General features: G+C 41.6%; 1 protein-coding gene across 1 annotated transcript in view; it reads right to left on the minus strand.

Moving 5' to 3' along the window:
• Nucleotides 1–857: 857 nt before the first annotated feature.
• LOC142436067 (thyrotropin-releasing hormone-degrading ectoenzyme-like) overlaps nucleotides 858–21,735 on the minus strand; it is a 96,749-nt gene continuing 75,871 nt past the window's right edge. The window contains exon 2 of the mRNA XM_075539995.1: nucleotides 858–1,508. Within this exon, the coding sequence (XP_075396110.1) occupies nucleotides 1,445–1,508 (64 nt within the window). The 3' untranslated portion in view covers nucleotides 858–1,444. The remainder of the gene's footprint in view (nucleotides 1,509–21,735) is intronic.

Below are 21,735 nucleotides of genomic sequence, written 5' to 3' on the forward strand. Positions count from 1 at the left end.
CAAGCACTCGTGAATGGGACATTAGGGTCAAGCTGGGAAGCTCCAGTTTGTTTGACCGAGTACAGAGCATGGTGTCACCTCCCGCGCAAATAAGGTCAGGTACACCTCCCTGCCTTGGGTTCCCACCAGGGAGATGTCAGTGTAACCGGGGCTAACTGAGGACTTGAGAGAGAGGATAAAACAAAAACGCAAACAAAACAGAAAACAAAAAATCACGTTGCCTATGGATTTGAAGTTCTGTGTTTTAAAATGAATTCAAATGTGTACAATCTCATTCTTTTCCATCACATGCTACACCTAGTGGTAAGAGTGTCAACTATTCTGTCTATTTTCTAAACAGCTCATTGTATGACCAGTAAAGCTACACAGCAGGCAGGTACTTTAATGAAACAGGCCTATTCTCTGGGGACAAGAACCTGTGGTTGAAACGCTAGCACTGTGATCATGAAAGCACTTTGTTCTTGCCAATGAGCAATACTTTTGATGTGGATCCTGATCAAAAATCCCCTTGGGAAGGAAAAACGTGTAGCGGTGGGGAGGGGGGAACAAAGGAGTGTTGTGATGTGAGATTTCAAAACAGATTTTCTCAGAAGAAAAAATACCTTCAGCATTCAAAATGGGTATGCATTCTACCTTTCTGGAAAGTCATAGAATGACGTTGCCAAAGCAGCCTCATTGAAGTTAAAGTAATAAAAGTAATTAATTTATTCATTCAACCAACAGTGTTGAGTATACTACTTTCGTGCATGGAAGAAACATAAGAACACTCGAGAACACAATCCCATGACCAGTGCAATTTCTTTCTCTCTTCTCTTTATTTAACTTACTATAACTCGGCATCCAACATGTGGCTGAATGAAAAAAACCTAGGGGCAGCTTACACACTGTAGCCCGGCATGTGAGAGTTAGGAAACAAGCACTAATCAATGGGCACCTCCTCATAGTGTCACAGTGAAGACTTTGGGGAATCACAGAGAATGTGTTTGACATCCCAGCTCCTTCATTTAATGGCTGTCTGCAGGAATAGGAAACTTCATGGTCTCAATTTCCTTAATATAAAAAATAATCGTGTAGCAGTGCCTACTGTACACAGTAGTTAAGAACATGAAGTGTGACACTGCCAAGAACCTTTTACGCATGTTTTTAACAAAGTAGAATTATTTTGGCTATCTTTTAAAATGCTAAACCTACATCAGTTCTTAAATAATTATACACATACTTTGTGGCAAGAATCCAGAAGCACCAAACTTTATTTTACCTCTTGTGAAATCATAGCCTCTAAAAATATAACCCTTAGACTGTTCATGCGTCCTAAGCATCTTAACCAATAAACTCCACCTTCAAGGAGCCCTTCTGAAAAAATAAACAAGAAAATTCTTACCGAGTTTTGGCAAAGAATAGGGCACTTTAAAGTAGTCTTCATAAAACTCAATTAGTCTCTTTGTTATATGGAGGGCGTAGTGCCCGGATCCTCTTCTGATGGCGTCGGGTCTTGCATACAACCGCACCTAAAACATATGCAGACGCAGCACTTTAGCCTTTTGGTCTCAAGTTGTATCTATCGTGCAAATATGAACCTACACAAATTACTTCAAGGACTACAAAAACTAAACAATATCCTTTGTCCATTATATCAAGGCACTTTGTAATTGAAAGAATCAAACTACAACAATTGAAGTAACCAAGGTGAGCAAGTTACAATTTCCTCCCTTTGCAAGACGACAAAGAGAACAATTCTATACCTTGCTTCAAAATAAATATTCAAAGTGATCACTTATGTGCGCCTGTTAGAGATTTGAAGGTATGGTGGATTAATATAATGGGTCCCTAACGATGCTGAAAATAGTCAGGATACGGTGGCTCAGCAGGAGAGAAAATTCATGGTTTGTTAAAGACATATTATAACAAACTTTGAAAGTATTACTGAGCAGGGCAGAAATATAATTTATGCCCCCTTCTTTTCTTTGGAAAAAACCTGTCTTGTTCCCAATCTGCAAACCAGGGATAGAAAATTCTTGCCTGGACATCAACAATCCTCATTCTGGTGGGCACTCTGCAAGTGCTCCTGGCTCAAACCCAGCTGAACATCATTCATATTCCAGCACAATCTGGACCCTTAATATGGATTTTAAATCAAGCACTGTATATTATCTAGTCCTCAGCCAAGAAGGATCCTAAGGCAAGTAACATAAAACTGAACAAAACTAACAATTGTACAGAAAAGGCTAAAATGAGATTAGTTTCCATAAAGCTTTCATAAAGCTATCCAGCATCCTTCTTTCCAAAGGCTAAGTCTATTTTTCACAGATGTGGTCCCTAATCCTCATATCAATTGTGTGAATAAGAAATGTGTATTTTGTACAGCAGTGGAGAGCAGTGTCCTGGGAGTTGGATTTTAGTCCAACTCTGCCACTAAGAACGTGGGATGCTGGTGAGCAAATTACTTAACCTGCTTGGGTCTCAAATGTTCTCATTTATAAAATAAAGGTGTTTGCCACCAGATAGTTCTACAGTGTTTTTCAATTCTAAAACACCTATTCCCAATCCCATTTTACAGATAAAAGGATTTATTATTTTCTTACTGGTGATTTTCCCAAATCAGTATAAAATATTTTATTTAGTATATGTAAATGGATATTTATGTTCATAAAGACTACAAAGGAAAACTGTAGTCCATGTGTAATGGTTAGATCTTATACTAACTTGGTACTTTTGTGGAGGCAGGGGTGGAGTCAAACCTGTCAATCATGTAGTCGCCTAGTGACGCCTCCTTGGGGGCGTGGCTTTTTATAAGCGAACAGCAAGAACTTCTTTCTCAAGCCCGCCGCCTTCCCTGCTTGCCAAGATTGTGTCTGCCTCTAGCGTCAGCCCCATGTGGACTGCAGACCCTGCATGTTTCAACACCCTGCCATTTCCCACCAACCCTGGATCCACAGGACTCTGCGCCCACCTGTGATCCCCCTGCTTCCGCTAAAGGTACTTGTTCTGTTTCATCCGCCTGCCTCAGCTGGGATGCATTCTTGATGTGAAATTGTTTCTTGATATCAAGGGTTTTTTTTTTTTCTGATTTCAAATCCATAAACAATCTATGTCATTGGTTTTGTTTCTTTAGACACCCTAGCCTACCCCATCGCAATATAACACATGATTGTACAGGTGACTCTTTACCATCTATATTAAAAGGAGAGAGAAGGGAAAACCAAAGCAGCTGCTCTTAAGTCAATTCTGAAGCAGCAGCTCGATATGTCCCAGAGCAGACCCGCTCCATAGAAGTGTATCACGGTAATTCGTCTGGAAGTCGTTCCTCGGGACTTCCTTCAACAGAATTTCTGGGTAGGGGTGAGCCAATCGCAAACTATCTGTACAGTCAAGATATAAGTACAATCTAAAAGCCTAGAAAATCGAGGAAAACACATTTTGACTTTAGCTTGAAAGACCTATAATTCAATACCAGATTTACTGACTAACACATTTCCAACAAAAATGGCTGACAGAAATATAACCTCTTCCATCAATCAATTCCACAAATCAGTCAAGATATCTGCAATGAATTCAATAACAATTAACTACTAAAATGATGAAGCTGCTTCTCATGCAGCAACTAAGTTAGATATAAAATTGGGTCCAGTCACCACAGATTTAGTCGGCAGCGGTAGAAAGCCGACACTCTCAGGAAAGCCCATCTGAAAGAGCAGCACATGCCACTCTTGACACTCGGGGAGATGCAGTCATTCCGAGTCCCTGCTGTGCCTGGCATCAACTATTCTGTATACATTCGGTATTTTAGGTGGAATTCCCAAGAGATAGGCCACAAGACAAGTAGGGTGTGTGGGTGATCAGGAAAGAGGCGTGCCCAGGAGATACCTCCGAGGGAATAGGCAAAGCAGCATCCAGAAACGTGAGAATCCAAGCGAGGCTGCAATTTCAGGTGAAATCTGGAGCACAGACTGACCCACAAGGGCCTCGATGATCTGGAAAGTGTGTCCTGCGTGATTGGCTGGCTCCCATGAGCCTGGACCAGGCCTCATTGGCTGCTCAGTGCTAAGGACGGGCATAAAACCTCAGGCACTTCCTGTTCTTGAGACAGCTGGGCAAGGAGCTCCCCTAGTCAATTGCTCTTGTTTTGGGACTCTCAGGTGTGAGCAGTTAGGAGTAAAATCACTAAAACGGAGCAATAGGGACATCAAATAGGGAAGGGGATCTAGCCTATACAACAGCAACTGTCATAGAAACTAATTCACTGTCAACAGATATTTAATTAGCACGTGCTCGGTGCCATAATAATCCGAGAAGTGGTGGACTGCTCACAAAAAGGTCAGTGGTTCAAAGCCACCAGCTAACTGAGAGGTCACCACTTCAAACTCACACTTCAGGAGCAGCATGAGGCCATCTGTTTCCATTGAGGTTTACAGCCTCGGAAATTCTAAGGGACACTGCCTGCCTCTCTGTCCCGCAGGGTCACTATGAATCAGAATTACTCAATGGCAGTTGGTTTAGTTTTTTGATTATTTTTAATAGGGATGAAAAAGACTACAGGAGGAGCAGGTGTGCATGTGTGTGTGAGAGATTGAGAGAGAGAAATGACTCAATGGCAGTGGGTGTTTTGTTCTTTGGGGGGAATTTTGTACCATGGTCAAGGCTAAGTATTTTTTATTTAATGATGAAGAAAACATGGTCTCTAGTTAAATGAGGTACAAAGCATTAAGGTACAAAGATCAGAGATAATATAATCATCATTATTAAAAAGCTTAACATATATTCAGTAATTTAGTATTTGTATTTTTTAGTTACATTATTTTCATATCAACTTGAAGATATGAAAATGTAGGGGTGGAGTCCAGTCTGTCAATCAGGTCACAGCCTGATGATGCCTCCTGTTGGGCATGGTCTTCTCATATGAAGGATCCTGGGCTCTCTCTCTCTCTCTCTCTCTCTCTCTCTCTCTCTCTCTCTCTCTCGCTCTCGCTCTCGCTCTCGCTCTCGCTCTCGCTCTCGCTCTCGCTCGCTCTCTCTTTTTCTCTTCCCTCTGCCTTTACCCTCCTGCTGGCAAGCCACTCAGAGACCTTCCAGAGCCCTGTGATGCTTCTACCACCATTTGATCCACAAGACTTGTCACCTACCAGCCTGTGATCTTCCTGCATTTTGCATCATGGCTTGCAGCTGTGTGAGTCTGAAGAGGAATTTATGGACTAAGATCAGACTTACAGACTAGTATTGGACATAAGGACTTTATCAGGACTATACTGGGATATTTTATTTATGCAGAATTACTTCTTGATATAAAGCTCTCTCTTACACATATATGAGTGTCCTTGGAATCCACTCTGTCCAGCAAACACATTGTACAAGTAACATTTTCCTGTGATATAAATGGCAAATGTATCATGAGAAAAATATATAGCTTTCAGAAGGTTTGAAATGAAGTAACTAATAAATTCAAGTTAAAACTATAACTAGGACCACTACAAAATGACAGAGTAAGGGTCACTGATTTTAATCTTAAGCACCATCACCGATTTTGGTAAAAATGCAGCTATTTCTATCAATCAACTCCACCAGTCTGTCAAGCTATCTGCAGGACCAGACAAGAAAAGCATGATTGAGTCAATCTGGTTGTTAAGAATTGATGGAAATGATCCAATTCCAGGTGAGGAAATAAGACATAGAAGCAGTGTCTTCATTTATTCATTCCAACATGTATTGCATGCCTGCTGTGTACCAGGCACTTTACGGGAGCCTACAAATAAAACAAGACCACAGAGTGCGTAGCCCTCGAGGTCTGAAGTTTGAACTCACCAGCCGCTCCAATGGAAAAAAGATAAGTTTTTGGTTCCTGTAAAGATTTACAGCCTTGGAAACCAAAAGTGGCAATTCTGCTCTGTCCTATAAGGTCAGTGTGAGTCAGAATTGACTAGATTCATACCATGCACTTCATAGCAGTGCCTAGATGTTGATAAGTAATGGCATGGATTAAGTTGTGTATCCTCAAAAGATGGGTGAGCTTGGCTGGATCATGATTTCCTGTATTGTGATTTTATTACTCCCCCACTTCGTGATCTTCTATGTATAGCTGAAGCTGGACTAGGTCATGGTGATGAGGATTATGTTATGTTTGTTATGTCACCGAGGCAGGATTCAGTGGGAGGCAACAGCCCTAGTCAAGATAAGGCCCCTCGTCCAGTGTCAGGAGAATCCTCCGGGGAGATAAGAAGAGAGAGAGAGGACCCTCCCCACCACAGTGAAAGAAAAGCCAGCAGAGTGTGTCTTTTTCACCGGGATCCCTGCCCTGAGAGCCTAGATTCAGGGAAAGAGGGATGTCCATACAGATGGAAATCTCCAAGGAATGCCAAGCCCACAGATGCTGAGGGCAGACAAGGACTTTGTCTTAGAGTCAACAGAGGAAGAAAGCCTTCCCCTAGATCTGGCATTTTGAGTTCTGACTTCTAGCCCTGAAACCATGAGAAAATAAACGAACTTGTCAAAGCCATCCCGGTGCTTAAGCTGTGTTGTAGCACCACTACTCTTCACGGCATCTTAAATGACACACAGATTAACAGCAAAAGGACAATATGAACATCAAAAGGGCATCTTTTGCTTTTCCTCTCATTCCAACAGATCAACTGATTAATCTCTTGTCCAAGGCCAAGTCCTTATTCCATCCCCTTTTACTTGAACAAAGACGTCACTGCCAAAATGCCTTCCCCGTTTCCTGCATCACCAACTGATGCCTGCCTCCTGGATCATTCTCCTCGGTAGGCACATACTCTGTTTTGTCTCCTTTGTTAAAATTAAAAACCGAAAAACCCTTAACCTCTGTTCCTCCAATTATTGTCCCATATTTCCATTCCCTTTTATATCAATGATACTCAAAAGAGTTTCCTATATTATAATAAACAACATAAAATGTAATATGAACCAGCATGAAAGTGGGCATATAATATAGAGACAATTATAAATGGGGTGTTTTGAAACGTATATCCCCTGCTTTTAAGTTGCTCATGAACTACAACCAGGCTTTTTTTTTTTTTTTTAATTTTAACAATTTATTGGGGCTCATACAATTCTTTTCACAGTTCATTAACCAGGCTTTTATACCCAGAAAACCAACACTAAATCCAATGTCACTGAGTTGATTCCAACTCCATGTTGGGTTTCCAAGGCTGTAAATCTTCAAGGGTGCAGAAAGCCTCAACTTGCCTCCATGAAGCAGTTGATGCGTTTGAAGCCCTGACACTGTGGTTGGTAGTCAGCCCAAAGCACCACCTGGGCCCCCAACAGTCTACCAGAACTAGACGCACCAAAAGTACCCTACTAATGACTTCACAATGCATGCTTGCCCTGTCAGCAGTGCTTGGGACAGGCGATCATGTGTTCTCTTTGAAACACTTTTGTTATTTGACTTCTATTCCCACTTAAGCACTCCCAAGTTTGGCTGGCTCCTCCTCTTTCTTCCCTCAATGGTAGAGAGATCCGGATTGCAAGCCATAGGCTTCTTCCACAGGCTGTCTACACTTAAGATCTTGCTAATCATATATCATATCTAGTTTTCAGATATTAAAACTGAAGACTTTCCCTACAATTTCAGATTTGTAAATGCAGCTGCCAACTGATACCTCCACTCAAATATCTATCAGTCATATTAAAACCAAACCTTGATACCTTGATATCTGTCTCTCTCTCTCTCTCTCTCTCTCTCTCTCTCTCTCTCTCTCTCTCTCTCTCTCTCACACACACACACACACACACACACACACACACACACACACACATCCTGCTTCTCCTATAGTCTGTTTCATCCTGTTTAAAACTAATCCAAAAAACAAAGCAGCCACTGTTGAATCAATTCTGACTCATCGTGACACTGTAGGACAGAGTCAAACTACTTCCAGGATCTCCAAGACTGTGAACTGTACATGCTGACAGAAAAAAAACGCATCTCCTCTGTCCCTGGGAGTAGCAGGTCAGCTCCCACTGCAGACCTACCTAAAAGGCTTATTAGTGTTGTGCTTAACCATAGTTAAGTGCATGCAGCAGGACAATGGTACACTTACCCACTCTATGACATTTCAAAGTTTGCATAGACTGGCAATAGAAAATAATAAAAGAAATCTGCATGCAACTTTCAGATATGTCTCTTATGAAAGGCATTTAAAACAATCAGGCAGATAGCCGTGAATCTAAACCAGCCAAAGACCATAAGCTGGAGCTCTTCTGACCCCAGCACTTTAGTAACAATGAAGATAAATCACAGCGTCAGTAAAGGGAGATAGAATGCATGTCAGTCTTGGCTCCATGGAAAAGACATATGAGACACACTCGGGGAAACTAAATTTACACAGTCTCCAGAATGAGCATCAAGGAGGGAAGCTGATCACACTCTATAAATACCACCAAGGTAACACCATAAATAATTAAGGAGAGGAAATATTCGTCATCTCTGAAGGAGCTCTAAAAATGAAGTTTTAGATTTACTTCTCTATTCCCACTTCTTGGCATCAAAACAGCTTTGTGTTGAGAGTTGGTTGCTCCTGCCCAGGACATATTGGCGCAGAAGAGTTGACATGTGGCTATAGTTACTCAGCCCTGCATAAGAAGAAGGACTCTCCTTTGTCCCACAGACCATACAGCTCAGACCCCCCAGCAGTGGAGGGATTAGACCTCTGCCAATCAACACTTCTGAAGCATGCCTCTAACCACCCCAGGGAGCCAGTGTCCAACCCTCCTAAACACAAGAAAAAGAAATTGGATTTGTGGCTTCTCAAAAAGTTAAAAATGAGGGGTCATAGGGAAGAGATGAGTCAGTCAGGGTGCAGTGTGGCACCAATGAAACACACAACTTTTCTCTAGTTCTTTGGTGTTTCCTTCACCCCACTATCATGACCTCAATTCTACCTTACAAATTGGATTAGACCAGAGCATGCCAACTGCTATAGATAAAAGCCCCAAACACAGGGAATCCAGGATAGATAAACCCTCAGGGCCAACAATGAGAGTGGCGATACCAGGAGGATTAGGGGATAGTGGGGGAAGAAAGGGGGAATCAATCACAATGATCAACAAGAACCCCCTCCAAGGGGGACAAATAATGGAAAAGTGGGTGAGGAATGATGGGGGACAAGGTAAGATATGGAAATAATAATCTATAACTTATCAAGGGTTTGTGAGGGTGGGTGCGGAGGGGAGGTAGGGGAAGAAATGGGGAGCTGATATCAGGGGTTCAATTGGGAATAGAATGCCTTGAGAATGATGGTGGCGGCATATGTGCAAATGTGCTTGGCACACTGGATGAATGTATGGATCGTGATAAGGGATGTAAGAGTCCCCAATAAAAGTATTTTAAAAAATGCAATGACCACATAAGACAGCAATTCCACTCCTAGGCATATGTTCAAAAAATTAAAAGCAGGACACTGATACTTATATACCAATGTTCATTGTAGCATTAGTCATAATAGTAAAAACTCGAAACAACCAAAATGCCTGTCAACAAATGAATGGATAAGCAAAATGTCTGTGCATACCTATGAAATCTGCTGTCATCTACGCTGGCTCATGGGGACCCCGTGGATGTCAGAGGGGAAGTTTGTTCCATAGAGTTTTCCATGGCTGAAATTTTACAGAAATAGACTGGCAGGGTTTTCTTCTGCAGAGTTTCTTGATAATTTCAGACAGCCAGCCTTGTAATTATTAACTGACAACTATGTGTCTCACCCAAAGAAGGTACACACATACGATGGAATATTACTTACTCCATACACATAAATGAAGTTAACATACACATACTACAATAGATGAACTTAGAAAGCATTCTGCAAAGTGAAATAACCCAGAGAGAAAATGACAGGTGTTGCACAATCCCACCTAAATAAGCAATAAAGTAGGCAAATGTACAGCGTAGAATGTATATCAGTGGTCCTCAGGCTCAGAGGGGGGGGAAGGAAAGTAAGGACTTAATGTGCACTGAGCTCCAGGTGACCAACGTTTTAGAATAGCACTGCCCACAACTATCCAAAGGAAGAAACACAGTAACAGTGGGTCTACTGCATGTATGTATGTATGTATATATATGTATATATGTATATATATTCTATTTGCTCAAATGAGTGCTCACCATGTAATAACATGGCATTTAGCAACCTGTAAAGTATAGGTAAAACATCTAGAGATTTCATTAAAGTGCAATTCTAAGTAGGTCTGAGGGGATTAGATGTGAAAGTTGAGAACAAAGAAAAATCAGTTTAAAAATATGACTTTGGTCATAGAAAAAATGCTGAATATTGTTTGATAAAACATTTCAAGACCAATTACCTATTCATTGAAATGCCTTTTTTAAACAGAATAAACTATACACATGGAAATGGTTGGTTAGAATACACAAGAATCAATCAACTTTATCTGTGTAAAGACAAGATGGAAAAAGTTCAATTTCATTAGACAAAACAACGTCAAGGAACAGCCATGAAAAGAGATCATCAATGGCTCATATGCAAGTTCAAGTTGAAGCTGAAAAAAGAAATCCATGAAAGCCAAAATAGAGCGTGGATTTAAAAGGCCATCTCAAAAATAGATAGGACACATTAGACCAGATGAGTTGTGGGATCATATCAAGGATACCATACATTGAGTCTCTCTCGGCCCGCTGAGGGCCGCTCTGGCCGGTGCTTCGCCCCGGCGCCTCCGTGCGCTCGGCCAACGGCCTCCGAGAGCGCCCCCCCGAGCGCCCCGGGAGCCAGCGGGCGGCGGCCCTCGCCAGGGACCCTCCAGCGGGCCCAGGGCCCCTTTTGTTCCCCGTAGGACTTTTTGGAAAAGAACTTAAACGAATGGTTTCCATGAGGGGGCTTCAGAAAAGTCGTAAGCTTGAATTCAGAGATGATGGAGTTTTTCCATTTTTTTTAAGCACCCTCATGTACATAAAAACCTTGAACTAAGACCACACCATATATGCTAAAAAAAAAAACAACAAAACTGGAGGGTGTTTTTTGGGAACCAAGTGGCTCTAAATCCAACACATGCCCTTTGAAGCAAGTTAAAGGATTTACTATGAAGCCCAGAAGCAGATAGTGCCAAGTAGCAGGCAGTAGTAGTTACCCATTTGGTGAGTGGGGCAGCATTTCCTTCCCCCACTGCTGCTGAGATGGCGGAAATCAGTCGCATCCAGTATGAGATGGAATACACCGAAGGTATCAGTCAGCGAATGAGGGTCCCAGAGAAGTTAAAAGTAGCACCGCCGAATTCTGACCTAGAACAAGGATTTCAAGACGGCTCTCCAAATGCTAGTGTGATAATGCAGGTCCCAGAGAGGATTGTTGTGGCAGGAAATAATGAAGACATTCCATTTTCAAGACCAGCAGATCTTGACCTTATTCAATCAACTCCCTTTAAGCCTCTGGCACTGAAAACACCACCGCGTGTTCTTACACTAAGTGAAAGACCGCTAGACTTCCTAGACTTAGAAAGACCTGTACCAACGCCTCAAAATGAAGAAGTGAAATGTCGATTGATGACAAACCTCGTCCTGGATGTGTGTCAGCTTCCCAAACAGACGAAAATGATGACAAAATCTGTGCACTTGTGCTCAAAGACTAATGACAGACCATTGAAGAGATGGGGACGTTATCTGAGCTCAGTTCAGCAAATTGTAACGGAAGATTTAGGAATGAGAAGGGACGCTGCAAAGTTTGTTCCATGGGTTCTGACTGACCAGGGAAAAGAGCCGTGGAAACATGCCTGTGCTCTGAAAGAACAACTCTGAAATGCCCCCAACATTTTTCTCCAAGGTCATTACTGGTAAACAGACATGGTGCTATTCTTTATACCCCGAAACCAAACACCAGTCAAGCCAATGGAAGACGCATTGTCACCTTGCCCAAAAAAAAGTTCATCAAGTGAAATCAAAGATCAAGACGATTCTCATTTGTTTTTGTTTTTTGGATATAATGGGGGATAGTGCATTTGGAGTTCATTCCACTACGTCAAACTGTTAATCACACTTTCTGTTTAGAGGTTGTGAAAGATCTCGTAATGTTGTGTGACAGAAGTCTGATCTGTGGCAGAAGGGACACTGCTTTTGCCACCATGACAATACACTTGCTCATGTAGCCATCTCATTGTGCCAGGTTTTGCCAAAAAGGGCATGCCTCTCTTCCCCACACACCTTACTCACCTGACTTTGCTCCGGGCAACTTCTTTTTGTTTCTGTGAATGCAGAGGGACATGAATGGACAGTAATTTGATGACATAGAGAGGTGAGGACAAAAGCGAGGGAGGCGCTATCAGCCATCCAAATAGATGGGTTTGAAAAATGTTTCCAAGAATGGAATCGCAGATTTTACAAATGTGTTAAGTGTAATGGAGAGTACTCTGAAGGTGATAGAGTTGCTTTGTAAAAATATTTGAATACATAGCTTTGAAAAAAAAAAAAAGGATACCATACATTAAAAAGGCAAAGTCAGAAAAATTTTTAAAAATTAAAAACAGAGGGGACCCGGAAATGTGCTTTGGGGCACAGAATGGTAGCTAAAGCCAATAGAGAGATGCTGAATCAAAAGAGTTACACAGAAGGTTTCAAAACCTAGAGGTTGTTATCATGAAAAATTCAAACACCTGGAAATAAACAACTAAGAAGGAAAAACATACCCAATATTTTTCAAGTTGAAAGAACTGAAAAGGAAAGGGTTCAGTCATAATATTGAAAGATTCGGCAAAACAAGAGGGAAACCCTACAAAAGATGGCTTTCCAGAATGGCTGTTACAATGGGCTCATCCATGACAATTATGGAGATGGTGCAAGACCAGATAGTGTTCTGCTACATATAGTGTTGTAATAAATCAAAGATGACCTGGCAATATCACACCAACATCATAGACCAGATACTGAACAACAAAAATATAATCAAGAACTGACAGCACTAAGAAACTAATGACACACCCATTCAGAAGTTTCAATAAATGGCTCCAACCCTGGACACACTCACACATCTGTTTAGAAGATGGCTATCTGTTTGGAAGATAGTAACCAGACTAAAGCCTGAAAAGATGCCTATTTGTTCCCATTCCAAAGAAAGGTGAGCCAATTGAATACCAGGCTTTTCAAAAGTTTGTGAAAAAGAAAAGAGATTAGGAAAATGAATTTCCACTAACTTTTTAAAGCCCCCTTGTACCTACATTATCAAAAAATATCTTTAATATTGAATTGTCTTAGCGTTCTCTATTTTACTTCTCTAGATTCCAATATCCATTGAAGTGGCTACACAGCAACTCAGAGACCAAATCCACGATTAAATGATTTATTAAAGAAGTTAACAAATTGTAATGCCCATAAGAGGTGCTCAGGGTAGTTGCTAACCAGGACATGTGTGTGACAAAGTCACAGGTCTGTTAATACGGCCAAATTGGCGTACCCTTTTGCTGTAACCCTCAATCCAAAGGCAGTCAGCTCAAGCTCTATGGATCAGCAACCCAGCTCTTTTAAGAACCCAGAGGTGCCCCACTGGAGAAGTCTGCCTCCTGAACAACAGCCCTAATCTCAGCTCGGAAACCCAGCCCTCCCCTCTCATGCTCTAGCTCCTGGTGTGACAGCTGCCCCTCTGCTGCGATAACTGTCATCTGGATCCAGAAGGACCCTATGCAGTCATCTCTGGTCCACTCTTGCGTCCTGCTGATAAGGACATCCCTACTCTTCCTTCTCAGGTGATACACAGCAGGATGGCACTCCCAGGAATCCTGTTTTCAATGACTCACAAGTGAATCTGATCAGTATTATCCCCACCTTCTTACCAGACCCATGCATGGAAAGGTTGTTTATGGGAGTTAGAGACTTTGGCCAGAAGAACCACATTAAATCATTCAGTGCCCCTTCGAGTATCACATGCAGTTAAAGCTTTACTGAAGATAATTCAACCATGGCTGCAGCAGTGAGTGGACAGAAAGCTGCCAAAGCTCAAGCTGCGTCCCAAAGACGATGCTGAATTAGAGACGCCATTGGGGGAGTCGGGGGATCCTGGCAAGAAGCAGAGAAGACCAGAAGCTTATTTACCTGTATTTTATTGACTACACAGAAGCATTTGACTGTGAGCATCCTAACAAATTATGGAGAACACTGCAAACAATGACCACTGCAGAACACTTCACTGAAGGCATGCAGAAGCTGTCAGAGACCACAAGGCAACTGTTAGAACAGAACAACGGAATGCTGTGAGGTTTAGAGCAGAAGGGAAATGTGTCTGGGTTGTGTCTATTCCATCTGTGTCCTGAGCAAGTAATCTGAGATTCTGGATGTTTTAAAGAATATGGCGTCAGGACTGGAAGTAGATTGACAACCTGCAATATATAAATGAGATAAGCTTGCTTGCTGAAAGTGAAGAGGACTTGGAACACTTCCTAATGAAGATCAGAGTGTAGCCTTCAGCAGACTGCAAATCCATGTGAAGAAAACAATGGACCCAAGTCAACATCATGATAAACTGAGAAAAGATTCATGTTCTCAAGGCTTTCATTTTATTTGTACCGATAATCAATGTCCATCGGAGCATCAATCAAAAAATCAAATGATCTATTACATTGGGGCAATCTTTTGAAAAAAGAGTTCTTTAAAGTGCTAAAGAGCTAACTTTGAGGACTAAGGTGTGCCTGACTCAAGCCATATTCTTTTCCATTAGCTCGTGTATGTAAAAACCGAGCAATAAATAAGAATTGATGCCTATAAATCATGGTGTTGGTGAAGGATACTGAAAGAACCATGGACTTCCAGAACAAAAACAAGTTTGCCTCAGAAGAAGTACAGGCAGAATGCTCTTTAGATGCAAGGATGAAAAGGCTTTGTCTCGCGTACTCTGGACATGTGATCCAGAAGGTCCGGTCCCTGGTCAACACAGACCGATTCTCACAGAAGTCTACACAGTGGGTTCCAAGATAACAGTGTTTCAGGGTAACCCAGAACTGGACTGCGTTTCACCTGTTGTACATAGGTTGCTCTGTGCTCCATTAAATTGGCAACCCACAATACCAACAACAGATCCGGGAAAGACTTTGAGAGTCTGTTTTTCTTAGTGCTCCTAAATGATCCTGAGGCTGCCGTGTTATGGGCCACTCTTTAATAGTAAGCATCGGAGGAGTTGAGAGTTTTGTGGGAGAGACAGGCACAGAGAGATAAAACTAATCTAACGACACGGCAACAAATAATAGAATTCGCCCTAGTAATGAAAAGAGTGAGGGGTTTGGTTGCTAACTGAAAGGGCGGTAGTTTGAACCCACCCCATTGTTCCACAAAAGAACTACCAGGCCATTTGCTCTATAAAGACGACAGACAACGCTGTATGGACAGCTTTACGGGGTCCCGTGAGGTCCTTGTGGGTCACAATTGACTCAGTAGCACATAACAAGCACAGCAACAACATATTATAGGTCACTAACTAAGCCTGAGGAAGTGCAGTTTCCCAGAGAAGAAAACTCTTCATTCAGTTCTGAAAAATGATGTTATTAAAGATCTTGAAAGGACGCTCAAGAAATTCTCGTGACATTTCCATTCACAGATAGTTAATATGACTAAGTTGAGGAATAAGAGGGATTCAATTAGATCCTGATTGACGTTGGTTGGCCTGGGATTTTACAGTGACTGAACAGAAGACAGTATGGAGCAGAACAGCACGGGCTTTCAAATCAGGTAACATCTCTGAACGAATGTTTCCCATGGGGAAATGGGCACAATAAAACCTGTCTCTGGGGTTGTAGAAGGTATAACAAATGTGAGCTCTTAACATGTGTCACGCTCTCTCCCCTTTTATTGGCATCTAAAATCAATGGCAACTCCAACCTCACCATAAATGCTCTCCCCACCCTCCATCCTTTATAGTTACTTTCATTTCTGATTGCTCTAAATGTGCTTATGTCTCTAAAAAAACACTGAATTTGCAAATTTTCTGTCTTCTAGGGAAAAATGAGTTAAATGTATTATTCCACTTGCTCACTGTTATTATTCTTTAAATAATAGTTCATAAGCCTATTCCTCAAAATAAGTAAAGATGTGGTCATCGTATATCTGCCTTAAGTTTTTCAAGGGAGCTTGGATTTCAAATATTCTGCCCACTCATTAAATAATGATCACCAATTTTTGGTTTAAAAAATGGCTACCACTGACATAAAACAGAGCATAATAAATTGCCACCATGGGTCCGCAGAAGGGTTTTACTAAAAAAAATTTTTTTTAATAATCTCATTCTAATGTTTGTCTTCAATTCCTAACATATAAGGTATGATGGGGCAAACCTCCATGATTACCATATTATCCCTGTACTCAGATTGTGTATAATCTGGGGGTTGGGGGGTGAGTCTGCAAAACCGGTTGCCACAATGTTGGAATTGGTCTGCATAATACCAAACCCAAAACCAAACTCACTGCTATTGAGTCTATTCCAGCTCACAGTGACCCTACAAGGACAGGGTAGAACTGTCACTGTGCATTTCACAGACCCTAACTCTTTATGGGAGAAGGAAGCCCCTTCTTTCGCTTACAGAGTGGCTGTTGGTTTCAAACTGCTGACCTGGTAGTTAGCAACAAATGGATTACCCTTATGCCACCAGGGCACCTTCTTGTGTGCTGAAGGCAGTTATTTCTTCCAGTGACCCACAGACAACACTTGACTCTCTTATTTTGGTTTCCATCTTCTGCTTGCCAGCCAAACAAAGAAAGTCTAGGCATTCTGCTCCCCATTTCTCTCCCATTCTACATGGAACAAAGTATTGTGATCTTAGTTAGAAGTTTGTTTCATGTTGCCTCTTGCAGTGCATAAATCCAGGCAATTATGTGATGGCCTTGCTGTTCCCTTGGTGCATTCTCTTCATACTTGCAGCGTTGGCCTGGTAGTGGCGAATTCCCAGAGCATTTGGTTGCGGAAAATATCGTGATTTTCCACACTTGTTTTTAAGTGACATCTTTCTGGGTAGAGGATTCTTAGTTAGAGATCATTTTTGTTTAATAATTTATACATTTTGTTCCATTGTCTAAAATTGCTGGGGGGTATGTACACTGATTCTATGAATGCTTCTCAGTAAGTTACACTGATCTTTGTCTCTTGCTGCTTTCCGAATTCTTTTGCTTTGGTTTTGAAGAGTTTTATTAGAAGACGGCTGGGAGTTAATCTTTGTCTCTTTTGGTTGACATCCATGGATTGTGTTTGGTTGCAGTTGGTTTGGGCGGGGTGACTGGTTGTGGTTGGGTAGTTGGGCGGTTGTGGCTGTTGGTTGTTGTTGTTGGCTGTGGTGTAAATTCCACTCAGAGTGACCTGTGTACAACAGAAGGACACACTGCCTGGTCTTCCACTGTCCTCACAATTGTTCTTTTCAAGGTCATTGTTGCAGTCACTGTGTCAGTTAATCTCTGTGAGGGCCTTCTGCTTTTTCACTGTGCCGACACGAGTCCGTAAGTCCCTCATTGGACTCATGCAGTCACATGCCATGATGCAGAATGCAAGAAGATCACAGGCCGGTGGGTGCAAAGTCTCGTGGTTCCAATGGCCGTGGATCCGAGAGTTCTCATAGTGACTCACCAGCAGGAAGGTGAAAGGAAAGAGAAAGAGGCGCCGGTCTCCAGGCAGCCATTTATTTCATCGCACCTCCTAAGGAGGTCATCAAGTTGCAACCTGGCTGGCAGGCTATCCTCCACCCACATCTTCTTACAGGAGCCAGGTACAAACAAAAAAAAACCCCCCTAACTATCACATTGTGCTTTTTCAGGAACCAGTCTCTACTGGTGACATGTTCAGAGTACACAAAACTAAGTCTCGCCATTCTCACATCAATAAAACACAAGTAAACTACTGGTAAGGATGTTTTCTTTCATCTAAGATCCAGCAACATCAATGTCATCCCTCCTCTGATTCCTGCTCAAAGTTCTGCTCATGTAGCTTCTCGTATTTGTTTCTCTGTTCAGTTCTGATCATCTCTATGGTTATCGCTTGAAAAATAATATCTATGTCTTTACTATTACTATAGAGTTCTGGAATGTCTATATTAGACTGATTCCTAATTAAATCAAATATTACCTTTTCTTTTGTTTCTTGTTCTTGAGGCTTGTTATTTTGTCTTTTAATTCACTCATTCTACAGTTTGTCTGTTGACCTCTACTATGGTCTCTCTCCTATTATATTACTACTTTGCCTTGTTTTCCAATTTTCTTTCCTTTTTAAGTTTCAGTTTCCTTGTTGAATCTCTCATTTTGTTCCTCCATTTTCTTTTTTAACCATTTCACTAGCATATAATTCACATATAATACAATAATTCAATCATATTTTTTAAAAGTAATACAATCATCACCACAATCAATTTCAGAACATTTACCTCGTGTATCCATTGTCATTAGCTCGCCATTTCCCTACAACCTCCCCCACTGTGCCATGAGGAAACCATTCATCCAATTACTTACTTGATATATTTCTATCTCAGTCGAAATATTAAAAAACCTTGTTGTATTTAGTTTAGTTTAAATTTGTTCTAATTTTAAAAGGCTCAAAAGAGAGATCAAGTGGTAAGGTGATACATTTTTAACCTAATTGTATCTTTAATAATCCACTTTCCAATACACTCCTTCCATTGTTTTCTGTGACTTTTGCTTCCTCCAAACACATTTAGCACCACGGTCTGAAAGTGATTGATTCTTGGCAGTAGTCTGACCTCAGAGGATAAAATCTCTCTCCTCCATGCTTTTCTTTTGATTGATCCTTCTCTTGTAATTCTGCGTGCTTTACTATTTTTAGTTAAACCTTGGTCATTTTCCTATTTCTTTTTTAACTTTAAATGTCATACTCTAGTTTTCGGTGGGAACTGTCTCTGATTGACTGACCTGGTAGCACCAAGGTCAAATAACCAGGTGCCAATCAAAAGACTGGGGTCCACACTCAACAGCCTCTGCGTGGGGAAAGACCCCTGCCTTGGAAACCAGCGGGGTGCTGCACTCTGTCCACAGGTCCCTGTGTATCCGAATCAAGAGAGCAGCCATGGACTAGCTATCTTTTCCTGAAAGAAGTCATTATTCAGTGCTGATTCAGTTCCGGATGCTTGAATTCAGAAAGACAACAGGTATATATGGAAATGGCGGGAATATTTAGCTGCCTGGACTGTGATGTAAGCAACAGGGCTTGACTTTCCAGGGCAAAGACTAGAGGGCTCTTTCTTTCCCTCATGGGTGCCCCTTTACCCTCCTGAGTACCCCTTTACAGGCTCTCCGATGGTGTCTCACAGTAGACCAAAAGCTGGCTCCTTCTCTCTGTGTCAGTAACGGTGTGGACTCTTCCCCCGACCCTGCTGCTTGCAGTTCCTCCCTGTCCTGCTGTCCATTTGTCTCGAACCTCAGCAAGATTCAAGTGTTCTCTCGTAGCGGCACAGCCTCCTGTTAACCCCTCTCAGGTTCAAGGCCTATGAATTCCTATCACCAATCCACACTGCTTTAACATACCAGGTGACAGCTTATTCAGGTGAGTTTCTCTTTGATGTCCCTTCTCTGGAGGACTGCCCAATCCCAGCTCAAAATGGCTGTGAAGAAGGAGTCATACAACGTTAGTGGGAAGGTTCTCTCGGCTGCTTTGCCATCGCTGGTCCTCATCGTCCCTGCTGCTGGAGTCACCCCAACTCCCAGGTTCTTAGCTGCAGCCCAGAATTCTGGGGCTTCCATCCATGCTGTATTTATTCACTGTTCGTTGAACAGGGTCACATTAGAGTTAGCCTGCCACCAACAAGGTTGGCAGTTCAAACCCACCAGATCTCCACAGGAGAAAGTTGAGACCGTTTCTATAAAGATTGACAGCCTCAGAAAACCTACATAAGATTGAGTCAGAGCGACTCAAGGGCGGTGGGTGGGTGGTTGCACTGAGCCGGTTTCTGGGGAATGAACAGGGGCACGCGCGCACTGCTTCTTCCTCCTCATTCTCTTTGCACTCGCTCTGCTTTTATGCTTCTTAACTCAATTCAATGAACAGTTTTAATTTTCTAAAAGCCGAACTATAGATAATGGTTACATAGGTGCTGTTATCATGAAACCCCAAAAGTTATTATACTTTCAAAATTTTGCAATTTTTCACAAAAGACTTCAAAATACCAACAAAAAAGGCGCTGAAATAAAATATCTCTAGATGCCAGAATCATTTCATATGTATATGTGCTCATCAGTTTATCTGGATTTCATATCTGTAGTCCAAAAAATTAATTCCTCATAAAGTAAATATAAAATGTCATTTAGGGCTGTGCAGTCTTAATGTTCCCTAAACTTTCTTGCCAGAGCACAGATGTCGTCCTCGGCAGAATATAAAGTCAACACTCTATGACTGGCAAGCTCTAAGCAACACATAGTCACAATAACAGAATCTGAGTGGGAGTGGATTTGGAAATACACAGTTCTTGTACCTGTTCTATCATGAAGAATCAGAGTGAACCTTATAACTACACCCTAAGTCATTTTTACTAAGGCAAAATTCTGGCAAGAAAGGAAAAATCTACAAATAAGCAAAGTGCCGACTGAGGCAATCAGGATGACGAATGATTTGCTGAACAACAAACGTTACAGAGATTTCTGCTCTCTGTGAGCATCGGAATGTGATTATTTTATACCAGACCCCTTGAGATACAATCCACGCTGGAGAGGCGGAGCGAACGACCTCAGTTCTCCTTCTCCTTTACAAAGATTAGAAGAAGAGAAAATAATTAGGAAAACCGTCCAGAGGCCTCTGTAAACCCAGAATTGTACCCATTCCACTAGATAAAAAAATCAAAGGTTGACTTTAGTCTCCAAACAACTGAACCATAAAACACTATTTCTCTATGTGCATCAACACTTGTGTTTGAATTATCCAATGTAATATTTTCATTTTTTTATTTATAAAAAAACCTGTTCCTAAAGGAAAATTTTTCCAATATTGTCTATTCAAAATATGATGTAAATAAACAATGAACAAGATACATTTCAGCTATACCTCAGTGCAAAATCACTGACCCTAAAAAATGGTATGAAGATATTTTTATCCCTATTTCCCATCACTTGAAGTATATTTAGGCTACATGGACAAGAGGGTCAGACATGGTTCACTAAGGACACAAACGGAGCTAATCATTAATGCTTGTGAATTTCCCCATTACCTGGGCCCTTCAATCTATATCCTTCTGCTTTTAATGCCTAGAGCAAGAATGCTTTAGTACCACACTACTGTTTTAACCTTCTTAATGTCACAAATTCCAGAGACTTTCCAAATTGCCTTGTTTCCTAAGTGGATCTGAATTATGTTCACTCTGATTCTCATTCACTGCCACTGAGTCGACTCCAACACATAATGGCATTCTAGGACAGGGTGGAGCTGTCCCTGTCCCTGGGAGTTTCTAGGACTGAAGCCTTCACGGGAATAGTAACTTTCAGCTTTCTCCTGTGGACCTGCAGCCCTTGTGGTTAGCATCCCAATGTGTAATCATCTTTGATTCATTCTCTTCTAATTCAAATTCCTATGATTTAACATTCTCTCATTCAGATAACTTTCTATCTGCTAAAACTTTCTTTCTGATAAACACAGAGCAAAACTCAACCTGGGGCTATTGATTCGGACTAACAGTGATGGAGGACAGTTGCTCCACGGGGTTTCCAAGGTGGAAAGATTTACAGAAACAGACTGCTTCGTCTTTCTCCTGTGGAGCAACTGCATGGCTTGAACTATAAGCGCCACCAATGTGCCGCCAGGTTCAGGACAGCACCAATATATTTGG

This window comes from Tenrec ecaudatus, unplaced genomic scaffold, assembly GCF_050624435.1.
Source record: "Tenrec ecaudatus isolate mTenEca1 unplaced genomic scaffold, mTenEca1.hap1 Scaffold_138, whole genome shotgun sequence".
NCBI classification, from domain to species: Eukaryota; Metazoa; Chordata; class Mammalia; order Afrosoricida; family Tenrecidae; genus Tenrec; species Tenrec ecaudatus.